The following is a 21,382-nucleotide window of genomic DNA, read 5'->3' as shown; positions in this document are numbered from 1 at the left end:
AATCAGATTTTGGAGTGGAAATCAGATTTTCATGAAATCTTGACACCATCACCAGCCTGTTGGCCCTTGGCCAGTAAAATGTAAAAAAAAAACCAACAAAAAATGTTTACTGGTATATAAAGAAAAGTTAAGTAAAATGTTGCTACTTCATCAACATTGATGCAAAAATTGTGGCACATTTCTCACCCATTTTGTAGGTTCATCGTTCAATTCACCTTCATCCTCCTCCAACACGAACCTTTTCCACCCACTCTTGTTTCCAATTTGTAAGTTCAAATTAAGTTCAAAGCCAAGAAATGCCTGCCTGTGATGTCTAGATGTCGCTAACCGTATTTATGCTAACACTTAAAAAACAAAAGAAAGAAATGCAAACTGCAAATCCTCGACCCTCCCACTAACCATCTCTGTAATCACACGATTCATCTTAAATGCATCCCATAAGCTGGTATTTGCATGTGAACAGCTCTTATGATTACCTGGGATTTCCACCTAAACAAAATGAAATATTAATCAGCAAATGCATGGTCTTGTATATCAGAGAAATCAAAGTTTGCTTTTGGCTTTTTTCCTTCAATTTCACAAGTCAAACAATTCTACTTTGTATTTATAGGCCTAAAAGAAGAAAAGACAAAAATTTAACAAAAAATCTACACTTTTTTCCGTGACACCAAGGGGGAAAACAATTTCTAGCATGCATCTCGAGAAAGAAAAATTTCATTTGAGTTAAAAAACTGAAAAATAAAAAGGCCTAGCAGCCTATTTTCTCTAAAAAAATCATAGCTCCCATATCTTCATCTTTAATAGACAATTTTTCACACAGCACCTTGTACCACATATCACATAGAACATTCAAAATTTATGACACAGTGTATGATGTAATTCACGAATAAAAAAAAAATGTTGCATATCTATGATAAATCAAATTCTTGAATGAACAACATACCCAATATATGCAGTGGTTGCATTTCAATGCCTTCATTTTTCCGGCTTGCCAAGTTCATGTCAACTGGAGCATTTCACACACACACACACACACACACACACACACACACACACACAATAGCAATCACTCAGTAGGTAACCCCATAATATGACATTCAGTAATCTGTCCCAGTGGTCAGTCAAAATTTTCCAACACCTCGTGCACATTTCTGATAGGACTTGCTTAAGAAGTGAAAAAATTTAATCGCCTACTGAAACAGAATCGTTCACTGCTGATGCTTTCCATATGTGACCCTGCATCACACAGCCCAATACAAGTAGCCAGACAAAATATTTTGTGATAAGGTAAAATTCTGAAAGAGGCGATTCTCAGCTTAAATATAATACCTAACTCAACATCATTGGATGATCCTGCCCCATCAAATCAAATCATTACAATATACACATAGTAATGCCACTTTAGAGAACATGGACTTTGAATTTAAAGGTCTAGTCAATGCAACTGAGTGAACCAAATAGATAAATAAACAAATGCATAATCAACACCAATCAAAACTGCATGTTTGCATGCTCACAGGAAAAGATCTTCTTTGTGGATTTTATGGTTATGGTCACACAAAATCTTTCACTTGTAAATGCGATGCTCTCACTTTTTGATGCCAGTTTTGCTTGTGACATTCTACAGCTCTTCTCTGACTGTATTGCAAAAGAAATTGTCATTGCTAAATTTTCCCAAAGTATGATGATCGGTTGACACTTATTCAAACAGGTGGGGACCAGAAGACTTTAATCTATAATCAAAGAATCCCCCCCCCCCTTGAAATACAGTGGCTACGATACGCTCTGCAAATGAGGATGATTAAATCATAAAGCTTATTACATAATTATCTCTTTTTCTCATTAAAGTATTTCCATATAAAAAAGTGCAGCTCTACTTTGGCACATCAGAGAGTGAAATAATATAGTGTGGGATAATCTTCCAGTACTGTAATAATTTAAGGTAGATCAGGCAGACACAAAAAGGTTTTCCTCTTTTGTTGTGAATCCACAATTACATATTAATGTCATATCAACAGCAATTACACAGCCCAGAAATTTGACATGAAATTCCACAGAGATGAATAAAAATAATGTAGATGTGGCAACTCATAAGTGTAGTTAGGGGTATAGGACAACTATTACTGATAAGCAATTTCCTTTCATGGAAAAGTCAAACTACTCTTTAATGTGATGCACAGGAACTGTGCACGAGAGAGATATAATGTCATCACTATATACATTCAGGCTGAAAAATGTCTCTTTACCGTATTCCCTTTAAGTGTACTGTGTGCAAGATACTTTCAAACATCCTCTGAAGATCTCTTTGCAGTCTCCAGTGGCTCCCTATGCTATTATGTTATTGCCAAGTAATGGAATGAAATGAATAATGGAATGGAAATGTCCGATATTACTTATCTCCCATGTGTCACACAGCAGAAACAGACAGGTTCTGTGTGGATAAAATGCACAACTTAATTCCAATTGCAATGACGGATTAAGAAAGTGATCAGTACATTATATGGTTATCTGCTGCTGTTGTAGTGAAAAGAATGATGGACCAGTCCATCACTTCAAGACAGAAATGTGATAGTAATCTGCCAACATCTACCACCACTTATCATAGAGAATATAATCTACTAATGGGTACTTTGAAGGTCATAATTGCTTTCTATTCATTGCACTTTTTTCTTAGCTCATTCTGCATTTTCATTTCTTCAATGAGGTAATCCATGCACCCCCCCCCCCCATGTATGCATTACAATACAATTAAGATTGAATGCTCTAGGGCTGGTCTCCATACTAGATGGAGGGATTAAATGTCTTCCGATGTCTCAACATCTCTCACACATTTATTTGACAAACTGGATGAATCTGCATCCGCCGAGCAATGGTAGGACCTTGATTATCCGGATTCTCTGTTATCCGGGCGTCGACTAGCAGACAATTTTATGTTTTCAAGATGCATGCCAGTCCCAATGTGGCTGGATAATCAAGGTCCTACTGTATGTAGCTGATATGAGAGGCAATCTCTATGACCTTTCAAAGAAATCCTTGTGCATCATATAAAATGTCCATACATAATTTTGAGATCATTTAGAGGAAAAATATGTAGGACATCCCTTGATAAAAACAATGCTCATAATAATGTGAATGATTCATACTACTGAAAAAAATGACAAATAAAAAGATTACACAAAAATAACAAATCCGAACTCACAACACATACACAGACATTTGTGCCCTAATCTGCATGCACCTTTTGTAAAGTGAAGACGTACATGTACTGACCATCATACTGCACGTTCTGAACAAAAGTTTTACCAGCTTCAAGTTGTCATGGCAACCCCATCATGTCAAGCAGAGCATTGATCTTCACATCCAGCCATGGAGTGTGGCCTTTTCGAAAACCTCTGACCCATGAGGGCGGCAGACTCTTGAAGCCAAAGTGGCAGCCCAGTACAGCTCCTGCTACGCATGCGTTGTGTGTGCTGTCTGCACCCTGCATCACAATCTGTGTCAGTATCGTCCTAGGTACAAAGAGCATTATTGGTGAAAAAAAAAAAACGTATATATGTGTGTGTATATATATATATACATATATATATATATATATATATATATGCATATGTCAATGTGACATCAAATTTTCGGCATATGGGGTCAAACGTATCATCAACATCAAATATCCTACACTCCGTAAGATGGCCAACTCTCAGTCAAAAAGTGAAACGCTGCCACTTGGAATTGTGGAAATTTGAAGGAGTGCACCAACTAGCGTTTAGCGGGTTAAGTTTCCAGGTGAGCTGTACTTTTCTGATATGTTTGTGTGAGGCCAAGGCATAATCATACATAATAGCTGTGAAACTTTTGGAATTGTATTTTGAAAAGAAAAAAAAAAACAAACAATTTCAATCACAACTTCGTGATTTTGAAGTACTCTCACAAACTAGTAATACCACACCTAGTAGTAGTGATCAAATAAATAACATTAAATCACTTTAAATCCCTCAGCAGGGTCTCATGCAATGTCACAGTCAGAAAAAAAAAATATGTAGAATAGAGAGGAGTGAGCAATGCTTCATCATGTCAGACAATTTCCAACCCATTAGTCACTGAAATGCCCAAAACTGCCTGTCTGTTGTTGTTGTTGTTGTTGTTGTTGTATTTTTTTATAGTTTAAATTTTTACTACTTTTTTTGTTTTCATACTGATAAGAATACAGAATAAGAAATATGAAAGAGGTCAAAGGCCAGCAAAAGCATGTAAGAATAACTTCTGTGACACACCATTCTCTTGGTAGAGTCTTAATAGGCTTTCAAATAAACATATAAACACACAAAGTGAGTTTTTTTTACATCATTTAGAAAGCTGTTAAAATGAGAGCAATATTGCTGTATCTTCCAGGGAACCATGGGGCCATAATGTACAGAATCTTCAGTTGCTACAATGTTAATGAGGCCATTGTCCTTTTAGACAAACACAATATTAAAAAAAAAAATCAGGCATAACAAACCCCATGAAACTTTGATTCCAGGGTCGCAATAAAAGGCATGTAAATACAAATCACGCTTTGAATTCCTTCTTTGCTTTGCACTTGAAGAAAGCCCTAAGGCCCGCATAAACAGAACTTTTTTTTTTCCAAGCTCCTCTGCCTCTAACACCACCCACCTTGACTCTTCACATGTCATTGCAAGCTATCATTATCCCCATCCCTCCTGACTGACAAGCTGAGCTACACGTCTTAAGGGATACTCTCAAAATGACAATAATAGGATGATTTTGAAAACTAATGGCAAGCAACTTCAAGTCGGTGGTTTCCTTATTAGAAGCTTGAAATAAAAAACAATTAGGCGTTACAAGCAGAATGAGAGAAAGCCATAAAAACAAATATTGTGCATCTGATTTTTTTAATGGAGAAAATCGGTACAAAGATAACGACTGAAATGATAGCAAATAGTCCACTTGAAGTATTCATAATATGGTAATATGGAGAAAAGCTGTAGATACAAAATATATCAGACAAAATACTAGTACATGAGGGACATTGAAGGACAAAATGCATACAATATTGGCATTCTCTTCATATCAGTTCACAGAGCAAATATTCCTTCACAATCACTCAGCGAGAATACAGCTTAAAACACAAAAACATACAAAGTATGTATACAGACAGTGCTTCTAATAATGATAACCCCTGGATCTGTTCAAAGCAGGCTTATTAAACACTGGGCTTTTCTATTTTGAACACTACTGAGATAAGAAATGTTTGGGTTTTTTAAGCACTCTTATCCCATTGAAGTCAAGTCCTGAGTATACTCGGGCAGGTGTCTATGGGAAATGCATGTTATAGCAAAATCACTCCGTCCTCAATGGGTAAAGTATGACTTTAAGAAACAGAAGCAAAATGAAATGGCATCTCGCTAGTCTTGCTGGAACAACATGGTTTATTTCAAGTCATTACTACTGTTACTAGAACATGTACAAGAAATATTACAACATATTAATCCACCTGGGGCTGCAACGATGTCTTTTCAGCAAAAGAAACAAAGTCTCTAAAAGTGCACTATAAACAATGTGGATTATATCTCTGTGCTCCTCTTTAAATGCATTTTCATTAATCCTTCATGTTGCCCTCGGGCAAAGATGTACGCAAATGCTTTTAATGGGATCTTTCAGAAATACACATGTTAAGAAGAGATGGACATTTTGAGCAGAATATCACATGGGAAGATGTGTTTATAACTCCACATGGATAAACCTAGTTTCCAGTTGCCCCAGGAGCAAAGATTAACATTGATGATGTAAAAGAATAAATTGGAATGGATAAAGAGAAGGGTTATTTATTAGATGCCCCAAATTCTAATGAGAATGAAACAACAGCATTTTGTTGTGACAATAAGTGAACATGATCACGAAAATACCCTTTTCCATCTGTGGTACTTGAAGAGCATGTACATGCAAAACTACTCCAAGATATGATGTGGACATTATATGGATACAAAAAGCATAAAAATGTGTAAATTATGCACATATAAAGCAAGGTCGTTTGCATTCCAAGTAGTCACACAGGTAACATCCAACACAGCTTCAATTGTCACACATGGGCCACACCCACCCACATCGCCAATGGTCGCAAAGACAGAGCCCCATCAATTATACTGTTCACAGGCACACACTGACCACCTCAATCCCATCTTCAGTGGTCACATGGAAAACAGCCTTCATGGTCAATCTAAACCACACTCATTATGCCCGCATGGTCATACTGGTAAGCTACTTGTACACTCATTACACCTTCAGCGGTCACACTAAACCCGTTGAGGACGAGTCTTGAGTATACTTGGGCAGGTGTCCATGGGAAATGCATGTTGCAGCAAATCAGTCCGTCCTCAATGGGTTAAGCCACATGCATCTCATCTACGTGATAACACATATGGGCAATTCCACGGTAACTGACGTTACGCGTAAGGATTTTCATGAAATTGTTTATGTTGTAGTTTTGTGAATGAAAGCACCTGGGGCTTGTAATTAGCATTGATGAATGAGTTCATGAGAATGAAGAAATGGGTGGAAAGTTTTTTTCTCAAACTGCATTTCTTATCACATAGCAAGTGAAAATGTGTCGGTAACTGACGTTACGGAAAAAGGACATGGGAAATTATGGAGTAGATTTAAATGGAAATATCTCATGTCCCTGACTTCTAAACTTTATGTGCTTTATATGGCAATATACCTAGGTTCTTGGGAACAGGTGTGCAAAATAATGTGCACTTTAGATATTTCCTTTTAGCACCATGCCAATTTCAATGAAGGCATGACGGTAACTGACGTTACGTAACTGACGTTACGCTTACATTTGCCATAGGGTTTACACATGGAAAATCATGATTAGGAATAGTTTTGTGATATTTTATAATTCTGACCTTTCAGAGTGATTTGTTTGATATGGAATCATAACTTGGTTCACCAATTACAAATACCCAAATGAAATGAAACATTAGTCCATTTTCTTTGTGTTTAATGAAAACTTAAAGGGAAACATGTCAGTAACTGACGTTACACATACTTTTGCTATGGGGTTTACAAAGAACTAACTTATTTAACAGGTTATTATACTGCTGCAGTATACCAGTAACAATCCGAGGCATTTACTTAGCAACAAATTAAAACAAAATCTAAAGGCACAAATGGGGTGGGGCCCTTAGGGGGCAAGCTCCCCCCCCCCCCCCCCCCTCCCATGCCATAGCACAGTTGAGCAAAAATAATGTAAATGCACCAGAGGATATTTCTTGACATTTGTCTTAAGATTGAAATTTTATTCAACAGTTATGATTACACAGAGCCATTTAGATTCAGCAGTTCCAAGTATCTAATATTGACATAACTAAGGGGTTTTTTTGGGGTTTTTTTTTATGAACAGGAAAGTTTCTATCTAGAGTACCCCACCCATAATGCCCTGCAGTACTACACAAAACACAGATATTTTTGTGTGTGAAAACAACAACAACATATCTTTCAGGTCATGGGGAAAAACACATACAAATAAAAGTATTTAAGTGAAATCCACTGTGATATATTCTTTCTTCTTTTCTTTATTTTACTCCTTCTCCCTCAAGGCATTGTTAGGGCCACAAATAACAAAATGATCTCCATTATCAATAATGATTTATATGATTAGTGTTACACTTTTAATATTTTTTCTGTAAAGAAGAAGCATGCTTTTTTGGTCAAAGGGGCATTTGTTTATTCCTTGCTTGAAGGAATGTAATTGTTTTTCTTTTCATTTTCACTGGTATATCAAGGCTTGCAAATACATCCCAGATACCAAGAAATAGGACTTTGCAATGAAAGAATTTTAAGATCAATATAAACGAATCTTCCTGTTCATAATTATCATGTATTACACAAATGTCCCTGCATGACTGAAATAAAGTAATCAACAAATATGAACAGTTTTTTTATTATACCCCCGCCAAACGAAGTTTGAAGGGGGTATAAAGGAATCAGCGGACGGTCGGTCGGGCGGTCGGTCGGGCGGTCGGGCGGTCGGGCGGTCGGGCGGTCGGGCGGTCGGGCGGTCGGGCGGGCGGGCGGTCGGTCGGGCGGTCGGTCCGTTGCAAATCTTGCGTCGCGAACTACTTCCTCAGTTTTCAACCGATTCCCATAAAACTTGGCACAGATGTGTGCCTTGGGTTGTAGATGTGCAAGACATATTTTTTGACAGTACCCAAAAGTACGTTGCCATGGTAACAGCATATTATGGGCAAAAATGGGTACAAATCTTGCGTCGCGAACTCCTCCCACAGTTTTTGATCAATTTTTATGAAATTAGGTACAGATGTTCATCTGAATATGTTAATGTGCAAGACACATATTTCCGCAGTGGCAAAAAGTGCGTTGCCATGGTAACGGCATGTTATTGGTAAAATATAGGGCAAAATGCTTCATGGCAAAACTGCTTCATCAGTGTTCTTCCAATTCTCATGGAATTCATATTGAATGTTTGTCTTAGGATATAGGTCAGCATGACACATTTCTTGACAGTGACAAAAAGTATGTTGCCATGGTAACAGCTCACATATTATGAGCCAAAATGATGGAAAATTTTGTGTTGCAAACTACTTCCTCAGTTTTTGCCCAATTTCCATGAAACTTGGTACAGATGTGTGCCTTTGGTTGTAGGTGTGCAAGACGCATTTTTCGACAGTGCGCGAAAGTACGTTGCCATGGTAACGGCATATTAATGGCAGAAGATCAAGGAAAGATCTTGCGGATTTAACTACTTCCTCAGTTTTTTGACCAAAGCTTATGAAATGTTGTTTTGACCAAAGCTTATGAAATGTTGTTTGGCGGGGGTATAACCAGTTGCTGTAGCGACATTTCTAGTTTTACTCTAGAATCACCTCTCACTTTGAGCAACATTATTGTTAAACGTCAGTGTTAGTTTCAAACAGTAATGACAGTACATGCCTTATGTCAGGCCTGCTTATGTACCATTTCAAGATGTGCCATATTAACTAAACCAAACATATAAGTGCAAGCGAAGAAATATATCTCTTCCTGCATTTGCATTGAGGTAGAAACTTCACTAAGCTTCCAGAAAAAAAAAGAAAAATGCTAGCAAAAGTAGTCATTAGTATAGATTATGAAACTGTTGGTATACAGCTGTACACAAGCTTTTTAATAGAAAAAGGTGGTTACCATGCAACCACATAATTGATTAGGCCTACAAATTTGGTAGCTTTATCGTCCCGTAGGACTGTGAATGTACTGTATAGTAATTTGAGTGCATTATATATTGCATGTGGTAAACCTAAACTTCCAGATGATTTAACCTTAAACTTGTGCTGAACAGAAAATCAAAAGCTCAAGCCCCCTCCACCAAAAAAAATATAAATAAATAAATAAGATAAAATGAACCACAAAAAAATGTATCCATGGACATACAGTGTACCATGGTGATGACATCATTCCCTATCAAAGGGATTGCTGCTCTTTGTTGATAAACTTTGACTTCCCAGGTGTATTGAATGGCCTAAAGTCAAAAAATTTGCCTAAGTTATAATTACTGTCATGGTAACTGACGTTACATACTGGTATATGACGTTTCGGTAACTGACGTTACACATTTTGATGTGTTCATTTGACTCTCCAGTATGCCAAGTATCCTTATTTTCTGGTATTGAAAGGAAGGCATACGGGCATACATTAGAAATCCTAAGTTACATCATACAGCTCACTTTCTTTGATGAATAAAGTTAAAAATTCCTTGTTTTTGGTAACTGACGTTACATCCATCATTGTCAAAATAATTAAAAGTTTTATGAAATTCTTTAACGCAACCAGCTTTTTCTTTCTATCATGTGGTAAAAGACATGTCTGGTAACTGCATACATATAAAAGATTGTTGTTTAGAGTACTAGTAAAGTGGATGTACAGAGGGTAAATTATGTGACAATACACTCTTTCTCACCATTGAGTTATAGGCATATTTTGGCAGCCATTTTGAAAATCAAAATGGCCGCTTTTATTGAAAAAAATACTGATTCTTAAAACTTCAACTCAAGTATTGTCTGAAAATGTATGGTGTTTGAAACAAATATCATTTTGAATTTTCGGCATCTGTGTCCTACATACCGTGGAATTGCCCATATGCCACACTTGATATTACACTTTTTATACCGTATGTCCCCAAAAAAATTACAATGGGACCCTCCGCAATGATAACTTTAAAAGTAATGAATCAATTAAAATACAATTTCAGGGTATGAAACTATTACTCATTGCCCACATTTTACAGAAAATCCCATTCAATTTGCTGCAGTGGTCAAAGAGAAATGAGGAATTTTGTAGAGTATGTCAGGAATCTCTTCCCACCTAGTTCTGGCTATTGTTTTCACACATTAATATGCAGCTCCAAGAGCATCTGAGTGCTGAACTTCAAAGAATCAGACTCACGGTATGCTTTACAACAATCCACATTTCTCTGTGACCGCTTAACCAAATTGAATAGGGTTTTCTGCAAAATAGAGCCAAGATGTTATGTTTTAAGACCCTGAAGTAGCATTTAGACAGTCTAATCATATTGGGAGTTATCAATGTGAAAATCTGATTGCATTCTTTCTTTTTTTTTTGAGGCGGGGCGGGCATACTGTAGTGATCATACATAAGCCACACTCACTACACCTTTGTGATCATTTATAAACCACACTCATTGCATCTACAGCCCCGTTTTAACAGAGCCTTTTGAACCACAGTTACCATGACAATGTCCAGACAATCTTTTTTTCTCCCCCTGTCTGTTAAAATGCTCTATGAAAAATGTTGCACGGATGTTGTCACAGTGTGAAAAACTTTTACCAAATTCTAACCTAGCAAGCTAGGGTAATTACCCCAACATTACTCTGACATTACTGCAACAACATCCTGACGATCCCTCTGTTTAGATGCTCTCGTAGTAACATTCCGCTAAAACACTCAACAAGCACGCACAATATCAAGACAGTATGACACACCATGGACCAATCACATACATGGATTGTAACCACATCTCTTTTAAAGAGACATATTCCCACCACAGACAAATCGAGCAAATAATTGAGACTAATGATTGCACCTATGAATTTAAGAACAAAATGAGGAACACATGATATATCTCAAGAACTTGTTGGATGACAGCAAAGTTCATCCTTTGGGGATGAAGGCCTTCTACAGAAGCCAACTGACATCTACTCTCAGCAATGAAGGCCTTCTATGGAAGCTGATTTTTCTTCCTCCTTTACAAGCTTGCATCATACTGTTTTAAATGATCCATACATTGCAACGGCAAGGTGAACAAGAACTCTGTCTCATCTGCATCTGCATCAAATGGTGTGGCCTACCAGGTGATGTGATATCACAGTGAACTTTGGTAGCTTTCTGATTCTGTATGTAACTATGACCTTAAAAGGAACTGTGCAATGCAAATGCATGTTGACTTTTGTTGATTCATAATATCCTCAACATCACTCATCACTCTAAATATGTGCCATATGTTTTATAATAATTTTTCTCTATTTTTCTTCAGATAACTTGGATACACCTGTAAAAACCCTTCCAAACCAAGACTCTGCCATTGACATTGTTGGTCTACCATTGCTAAACTTAAATATGATTAACAAAAGACATTGGAATGTGCCTTTCACTAGCTTGCTTGAGTCCATGTTTCTAATATGATCAACAAAAGCCACATCTTTGATGATTAAGACACTATGAATCAATACATGTCAACATGCATTTGCATCACACAGTGCCTTTAACTTTTTATGTGCCACGTTTGCACGCTCTACTCAGTCGATGGTGTGCCAACTTCGCATATTCTGCTCAAATGCACAAAACCGCCCAAATCGATCGTTAAATCACAAAATGCCACAGTACAATGAAAGCTTTTCTAGCGATTCATTTCCTCTCGCACATAGCTTGCATTTTATGTGGTGAATGACCAGCAAGTGGTGTTTCCTAATGGATTCTGCATTTAAATTCTAGGTTTCTGTCACTGTTTTGTGTGCCAAAGTCATGCCTTTACAATAATGTATCTCTTAGTCATTTGAAATAAAAACAATCATAGATTTATCACAAAGTTTACATCAAAGTGAAGCTTGGCATTTTCTCTACAACACTGTTAACTACATGTCCAGCTTAACAGAAATCTATAAAAGTTACAAATATTTGAAAAACAGAATGTTTTCCCAAAGCATGACAATGTTGCTGTCTCAGAATAATGTGGCACACAGGGGGTTTAAACCATGGCACATACAGAGTTAATACCATTGGCCTATCTCTGGGGGCAACATCCTCACAGTAGGTCCACTCTGCTGAATACAAGTTCTTGGGAACCTCCAACACTTGTATACTTGTGCATGATTACATTTCTTCATGATGAACATTGACTGATTGATTGCTGAATGCCTAACATAATCTTAATTTGAATATAATATGACTGCTGCAACCTGAAGATATTTCTGCACATGTATCGAAACGGGTGTCGGGACCTACCTGAAATCTTTCTTTCTGGATGCCCTCAGTGCAGCAAGGCATGCAGCGACAGGTCTGAAGGTGTGACTTGGTTTCTCAGGGTGCAGAGATGACAAACTGCATGAGAAGGAAACAGATCAGGGCAAGAATACTGTAAAACCAAAAATTTTTGCATAAATGAGAATGCTGCAAATTTCGCGAGGAGGAAAGATTCATTACGGAAAATGCACACGAAAGTTTTCTACACAATTCATTGATGTCAGGGGCAATTTGCAAAAGTTTTGTACTGCGAAAAAGACTGGTGGCTCCAATTTGCTAAAGTTTCACGCTCCACATGTGTCTAGTTTACAGCATGTACATGTATGTGTTTCAAGGCTAACATGGGATTAAAGGAAACATACATGTAGGAGCCTATCAGCACACGCAAACAACAGACAAGTCTTTGGGACAACATTGACACATAATAACAATGCACTTTATACTGGTGTTTCTAAGCGCACTGGTGCTATTCATACAAAAAGACTAGAAAACACAATAACATTAGGATAATGCAAAACTAAAATTACAGCCACAAAAGAAGGGGAAGACAAAAAAAAGACAATACATGTAATTCAGTGATACAATAATTAATGACTGACTGTGTGCACCTCCAGAAAAAAGAAAATACAACTGATTATGAGTTTTGAGAAGAATTTTAAATGATGCAATAGATGAGGCATTCTGAATATGAAGAGGGAGTTTATTTAAAAGAGTGGGGGCAATGGAGGAGAAGGCTCGGTCACCATAATGGGTTTTTGTTGTATGTGGGCCATGAAGTACTGTAATTGGAGAGCGGAAGATGAACATACCAAATGATGCACACTTATCTTCCTTCAGGGGATGGGGAGAGGAACAGCCAAAGGGAAATAACTAAAACATGAGATAACAATGAAATAAAAGTGAACAGATTCTTCCCATAGCACCGGGCCTAAGGCTTAGGGGAACGCATCAAAGAGGCTTTAATGTATAATATGCAAATTACAGAGAAGTTTTATTTCTTCTAGCCATAAGAAGGAAAATTCAGAAGAAAGAAGCAAAATTCACTAACAAAGAAGTCACAGTTTGCATGCTACTATAAATGGCATGACCAACTTAGGCAGTGCCAATGTGAACAAACCTCAACTTGAAGCTTGGTTTTAAACTAGAAATGTTGCTATGGCAACTGGTATGCCTCCGCTAAAATGTCAAAAGTTCTTCCAGCAGGTGGTCTGTAGTATGTACTGTCAATGTGAGAGGGCAGTTTTATATGACTGGTGAATAATCACTATCTGGTAATACGCAAACACCAATTTTTAAAGGCAGTACTTTCAGAAATTGTTAAGATATGGGAAAAAAGAGCAAATTTTAGCATTTTCCCTTGCTCTTTGACCCACAGTCAAAATCTTTCCTACAGAATCATTGTGCGATCATGCATGCACATTGTACATACCAAGTATAATTAAGTTTTATAAGTGTGTACATCGAGTCATTTATAAAGTATGGTGAAAATAGTGTACATTGTAATTCTAGCATTTTAATATGACCCTTGACTTCATGACTCAATAATTCCCAGAAGAATCATTGTCAGGCAATATGTAAATCTAAAAGGTTTTGCAAAAATACATGTATCTTCAGCAATTTGGGAGATTTGGAGAAAAAGGTTAAATTTTAGCATTTTCACTTGACCTTTGACATGTGATCTTTGACCCAAAACTCTTTTGGAGAAGCCATATCTGGTGATACATGTATCTACTAAACTTAATGAAAATACTATGTACATTCAGGCATCTAGGCGAAATGGGGGGAAAACAGTGACATTTTAGAATTTGACCTTGACCTATAACCTTTGGCCATGAATGTGTGTGACCTTGAGCAAATAGGCGCAGCTTTGTCCACTCATACATAAATACAGTTTTATTTGAGTGCAAATGGACCTGAAGTTATGCCATTCTTAACCCGTTGAGGATGAGTCCCGAGTATACTCGGCAGGTGTCTATGGGAAATGCGTGTTGTAGCAAAATCAGTCCGTCCTCAACGGGTTAAAATCGTCTATGAAAGGAAGGATGGACTGCTTGATAGTTAACAAGAAAACACAATAATGCCTCAGGCGACACTTTGTGGCAGAGACACAAAAAAAGGAAAGAAACAGACAAATCTTGCTTAAAAGTCCAGATGTCACTAGAAGGAGTTTGGTCAGGCTGTCCTACATCCATTCATGGGTCATGTACAATTGTACTAGGTCTGCAATTCATCTCTTCATCAATCACTTCATTGTTTCAAGACATCCATGAGAAAATGGGTACTCTACCACAATTCAATCTCTGTCAAGAGGTTTCTGGTGGTTGTACGCCTTTGTTTTTTCTGTTATACTTTTTATTCATTCGACACTTTGTGTGACAGACCGAAGTGTTGTTTTGCACACTGACTATGCTTCAGTATAAAAGACAGGAGATTAAAGCACTCTACATGTACACAGATTGGTATTGTGCATCATATTACACTCACATACAATGTAACTGCAGGTCAATAACACTATGGAGACAAATAAAAAATATAATAGCTTTTGAACATATTTCAACTTTAAAAATATATTTCAATACCTCATTGAAGGTGGTAGACATCTCTCAAACAATACATACAAAATAGAATATACAAGGGAAATCTGTTCAGTTGATTTTAAACAAATTGCCATTGGCATATTTTGGAGAGATACTGGTTGAATCTCAACAAACATCATTTGAGGGCTGAGGTTTTCCTTTGATGTGTAAATGTTGTATACTTCATTTTACGTCTAGAGTTCTTGGGACTGTTAAGTACCAAGGAATTACAAAGAAAGAATAGACAGTCATTGCACTAGACTTTAGAATTGACTGCAGGGTGCACCCTTTCAATGATAGAAAATATACATTAATGATAAGAGACAGACACCTTGAGGCAATTTATCCGACAAAACCAGAAAATTTGTTTTCAAAATACATGCCCGCAGTAAAACAAGATCAAAAGAAGTATAAGGAAAATACACTTTGACTCGAAGCACCTGCAAAATAAGATTCTTGGCAAGTGTTCTGTTTATCAAATGTCTTTTTGAAATTTACATCAGTCCTGACAAAACAAATTTTCACAAAAACACTTTTTCAATATATGCAAGAAGGTACAAGGATCTTGATATTTCATCCAAATCACTTCTTGGTAGAGAAGATTAGGTGCAGTAAATTTTTGTCACAAGGAAGATGACAAGCATAATATTAAAAAAGAAATAAAGAAGTGGCAAAACAGTGACTCAATATTACAAATTGATGGTTGAAAACACACACACACATATACATACAATCACCATCGATGAATAGACAAGAGCTAGTGCCTCACACTTTGTTGAGAATCACTTTTTTTTTTGATTAAATGTCAGATAATCAATAAGTGATATCCTGTCCAAATCCTAGTTGTCTCACCCCAAAAATGAAGCCACCATGGCACATCAAAGGAAAGGTAATCCCATCTATCATTGTGCTTTGGCTGCCATGGTTTCTTTTTTGCTCTCCTAAACACTTTGACATTTTGGAGATATGAGGTTTTGTAGCCCTATACGCATGTATATGTATGTCTGTATGTATTGATCACACAGCATAATCATCACCATTTCCATTAGCAGCAGCAATCTGTAGACACACATGCATAGCGGTCAAGATCCTGTGACACTGACAGAAACTATGCCTGTACCTTTGAATACTGGATGTTGAGCAATAGTCATTAAACATCTGCCGGTGCTCTTCATGAATGAGAAGTTTTCTCCCCGTCTCCGTTGCCATAGCGATAATCCGCTCCAAATTCTCAGCATCTGACAGGCTGTGATTGTTTTGGAGAATGAGGGCAACCAGCGTTGATACCAACGAACAGCTGGCTTGGCACCTACGGACAAGAGAAACCATGCAGAAAACAAGCTCATAAAAGCATTTTGCGAGGTACGAACATCCCAGTGCAAAGATTCATTTCCTGACCGTCTCCATTGATGTCAGGGCTGACACATTGGGATAACGACAGAGCACTGTCGTCATGCAAATTAATTTCCAACAAAGAACATTAGCACATGACATCCTGCATCACAATCTTTTGACAGATTTTCTTGGAAAGGAAGCTGCAATCAAGCATTGCAAATCCCGTAACTGACTGTAATTGTTGTTGCTCTCCATAAACATTTACTTTGATAATGTTTGTGGTTCAGAGGAGCACAGCTGAAGTCACTGAATTGATGGAGCACATCAGAGTGTTTAATTTTGTCTCTTTGGAGTAAAAAAAAAAAAATCAATTCAGTCAAGGTGTCAACAGAATAGGGATATATGTTTGACGTTATGTTTGACATGATATTATGTGTTGGTGGTAACTGTAGAAGAATCACCACCAAAAAAAAACTAGAATTATCACTGAAGGTGATTAATACCCCCGCCCCTAGTGTCGCTTTATAGTATGTGATGTCATGAGGGCAATGACGTTGATACCAAGTTTGTGCACTTGTCGAATTGGAAACAGAATAATTTTAGTTTACTGTACAATTACAGAGTTGACACTGAGTTCCACAAGGTTTGGGTAAAAAGTGTGGTTACCATGGCAATGCATTGTCTGATACAAACACAAGGGACATTTTGCATAACTACACTTAAAGACCATCATACACACCAAATTTGACCTTCATAGCTTGAATGGTTTAGTTTGATACAAAAATGAGTGGTTACCATGGCAACACATTTTCCTTAAAGGGAAGATAAACCCCAAGAACGATGTGGATTGAGTGAAAGCAGCAGCATTAGTAGAACACATCAGTGAAAGTTTGAAGAAAATCGGACAAACGATGCAAAAGTTATGAATTTTTAAACTTTTGATGTTGGAACCGCTGGATGAGGAGACTACTAGAGGTTATGACGTATGAGTGGACAACAATACCAAGAAAATCTAAAGAAAATTCTGCAAAATTCAATTTTTCATGAAAATTACAAATTCCATCAACTTGATATTGATATATGTTAGGGGTAGCAATTATTCCCCCTGCTTTCTGAAAGCGGTTGGTCCATTGTTTTTTCATAATTCTAGAAAAGTGAATTTTTGTTGAATTTCCTTTATATTTTTTTTGTATTGTTGTCCACTCATACGTCATATCCTCTAGTAGTCTCCTCATCCAGCGGTTCCAACACCAAAACTTTAAAAATTCGGAACTTTTGCATCGATTATCCGATTTTCCTCAAACTTTCACTGATGTGTTCTACTAATGTTGCTGCTTTCACTCAATCCACATTGTTCTTTGGGTTTACCTTCCCTTTAAACTAACACATTGGTGTCTTGCAAAACTACACTTCTAGATCATGATACATACTAAATTTGACTTTAATTGCTTGAATGATGGAGAAGTTATTCGATCTGCAAGGTTTGGGTAAAATTGTGGTTACCATGGCAATGGCTTGTGTGACAAACACAAAAATTATGTGCTCCACATCTATACCTCAGGGCCATAATGCCTACCAAATCTGGTTTCAATTGCTTGAAAACTGTAGAAGTTCACTCCACAGGATTAAAAAAAACCAACATGCTGTTACCATGGCAACGCATTGTCCGATACAAATACAAAGGACATTTTGCAAAACTACACTTAAAGAGGATCATACACATCAAATTTCACCTTCACAGCTTGAATGGTTTATTTTGATACAAAAATGAGTGGTTACCATGGCAATGCATTGTCTGATACAAACACAAGGGACATTTTGCATAACTACACTTAAAGACCATCATACACACCAAATCTGACCTTCATAGCTTGAATGGTTTATTTTGATACAAAAATGAGTGGTTACCATGGCAACACATTTTTCTCATTTTAACACATTGGTGTCTTGCATAACTACACCTCCCAATCATCATACATACTAAATTTGACCTTAATTGCTTGAACGATGTGGAAGTTATTCAATCCACAAGGTTTTGGTAAAATTATGGTTACCATGGCAACGCTTTGTCCGACAAACACAAAAATCATGTGTTCCACATCTACGTCTCAAGGCCATAATGCCTACCAAATTTCATTTCAATTGCTTCAAAACTGTGGAAGTTGTTCACTCCACAACATTTCGAAGAAAACATGCGGTTACCATGGCAACGCTTCGTCAAGTACAAACACAAAGAGTGTCTTGCATAACTACACCTACAGATCATCATAGATACCAATTTTGAAATTGATTGCTTAAATACTACGGAAGTTATTCAATCCACAAGCTTTTGGTAAAATTATGGTTACCATGGCAACGCATTGTCCGACAACCACAAAAAACATGTCTTGCACATCTATATCTCAATATCATCATTTACCCTAAGTTTCATTTAAATTGCTTCAAAACTGCAGGAGGATTTCGCGACGCAAAATTTTGCAACAGACCCGACCGCCCGACCGCCCGCCCGACCGCCCGCCTGACCAACATCACAGTGATTCCTATATACCCCCTTCACACTACATGTGGCGGGGGTATAAAAAAAAATAAAGTCATATATGATCAGTTGGCCACTTGGGCCCTATAAAATAAACCAATTTGTATCAAGCCTAACTTATACAAGAATTTCAAAGAAATGCATGCCCTTTGACACACTACAGACCTGAATTCCCGGGCCGGAGATGTTTGTTATATCAAAGATTTCTTGATTAAAAAAATGAAATGATGTTCATTTTTGTAGAGGTTTGTCATTCCACAGCACACAAATTCTCTATACCTAGATATTAGTTGATAAAGAAATGATTTAGGGTTTGTCTTAATCCACACATTTGTGACGTTATTCTGAATGTTCGTTTTCAGGAGGTTCATTAATCCGAAAATGAAATGAGGTCCATTATTCCGACAGTAGATTTATCTGAAAATGAAAAAGGCTTGTTATTCCAAAGGTTGTTCAATCCAAAATGATAAGAAGGTGACTGCGTATTAATGAACAGTCTTCAGAATTATAAACCTTATTTTGTGTTTGGATTAACAAACTTTTGTAATGATAAACCTTTTCTCACTTTTGTAATAAAGAATCTTATTCTATATTTGGATTAATGAACCTTTGGAATACCAAACCTTTGAAATAATGAACTGTGACTGAAATTCCACATCAAACTAAATTACATAAAGGCAAACTGAGAGGAAGGCATGGTATTGGATTGAATGAACTATTTTTTTACAAAATTATAATGACATATGCATTCAAATATATTTCATATATGATCCCACTCCACATTCAAGCTCATTTTCATGCAGAAAGAATGAATTCAAGTAGACATAAATGTTTCCATCTCAGTTTTTTTTTTCCAAAATTAAATAGAGAAATGAGAAAGATGTGACACTTTCAGGTGTGAAATATTTTAATTCAAATCTACAACCAGAGAATCACTCTGAGAGCACAAACCTCCACCGAACAGCTCATTTCCACCACTGATCTTGTTCATCCATAGAGATCAGTGATTTTTCCACCCATATGTATGCATGCTGAAAGTCACCCAATTTCCCAGCCTTTTGTTACATCATCAACTTCCAGCTTGAACTCTCAAGTTCATTGACCCTTCCTGTCAAAATATCAAAAATCCTCCAGAATATCCACCAAAATTCCTGGATCACTACCAAAATTTAATTATCTGTTACTTGTGTCTTTCTCAATCGTTCCTGTAAGTTTTATCTAAATCTGTTCGAACCTTCTTGAGTTATTTTGCACACAGACAAACCTTCAACCAAACAAACAAACGGCACTGAAAAAAAAAAAAAACTCCTCCCTTGGCGGAGGTAATAAAAGAAGAACTCCACTCCGCATTTAACTTGTCTTTCATACAAACAGAGTGAATCCAAGTGAGCATAAATGTTTCAAGCATAATTTATCCAAATTAAATATAAAGTAATAAAGATGTGACATTTTAAAGTTTTAAATATCTTAACAAAACACTGATGCCAATCAAAAGTTCAAAACCATCTCTGACACATAGAGTTGCATGTACATGAGGGCATGGTGTCTTTGCCTTGCTTCTCTGCCATTGGTTTATAGCACACAAAGTCATTTTGAAAACTTTTCTTTTGATACACTGTAACAACTATAATGTCCCCAAATAAACATGCCTAGCTTTCACACATACCAAGAGTGCTTAATTTGAAACATGATTGTACTGATGTACCACTAGAAGCAAGTTTCAAATTAAGCATCCTTGCCGTGTGAATGCAAATTGCGGAGGGTCATTTAAATCGTAATTATAATCATGTTTCAAATGGCGGTCCGCAGACGTTTTCCAATCACGATTCGCCAGAATTAAGCATTGAAATGACCATGTGAACGTAATTCAACTCCAGTCGTGTGTATTTTTTTTTGGGGGGGTGGAGCTAGATTACGGTGACCTTAAAACCACTTCCGCAGAAAGACTGTGCTCCTCAGATGCTTGCACTGCAGTCAAAGCACATGCTACTTCCAGCTCAAGAGTGATTGACAGAAGATTGGAAAGAAGCCAACCTCCCCTCTTCGCTCTAAAATTCAAAACCGCAGAATCCATGAAGCCTTCCTCAGTTGTGTGAACAAACAATGATTTGAACTGTAATTGCAATCGTGTTTGTAATTCAGCATTCAAATTAAAGGACTCTCGGTTTGTGCAAAAGCATAAGGAGAGATTGCTGATGAATCTAATGCCAGTGAGCATAATTTCCTCATGTTTAATTCATTTTTGTCTTTTCTTTTTTCAAAGGGGATTTAGTAGAGATTGGCTATCAGTCTTTTGTGGAAATGCCATCCTAAGCTCCTCATTTGCTGCGCATGTGTGACATTGATTCACCGAATGCAAAGTTTGACAATGCTATTTATACCTTGTAGTCTTATTTGGAAT

General features: G+C 37.0%; 1 protein-coding gene across 1 annotated transcript in view; it reads right to left on the bottom strand.

The window, feature by feature from the left end:
• Positions 1-3,227: 3,227 nt before the first annotated feature.
• Positions 3,228-21,382, bottom strand: part of LOC139718631 (uncharacterized) — a 39,057-nt gene continuing 20,902 nt past the window's right edge. Inside the window, exons 8-10 of the mRNA XM_071630091.1 lie at positions 16,231-16,419; positions 12,517-12,612; positions 3,228-3,509 (exon numbers count right to left, since the gene is read on the bottom strand). Of these exons, the coding sequence (XP_071486192.1) occupies positions 3,317-3,509; positions 12,517-12,612; positions 16,231-16,419 (478 nt within the window). The 3' untranslated portion in view covers positions 3,228-3,316. The remainder of the gene's footprint in view (positions 3,510-12,516; positions 12,613-16,230; positions 16,420-21,382) is intronic.

The sequence above is a fragment of the Diadema antillarum genome, unplaced genomic scaffold (assembly GCF_040938485.1).
Source record: "Diadema antillarum isolate AM-2024a unplaced genomic scaffold, OU_Dant_1.0 scf00000098, whole genome shotgun sequence".
Lineage (NCBI taxonomy): Eukaryota > Metazoa > Echinodermata > Echinoidea > Diadematoida > Diadematidae > Diadema > Diadema antillarum.
This window is presented reverse-complemented; position numbering and strand designations above follow the sequence as displayed.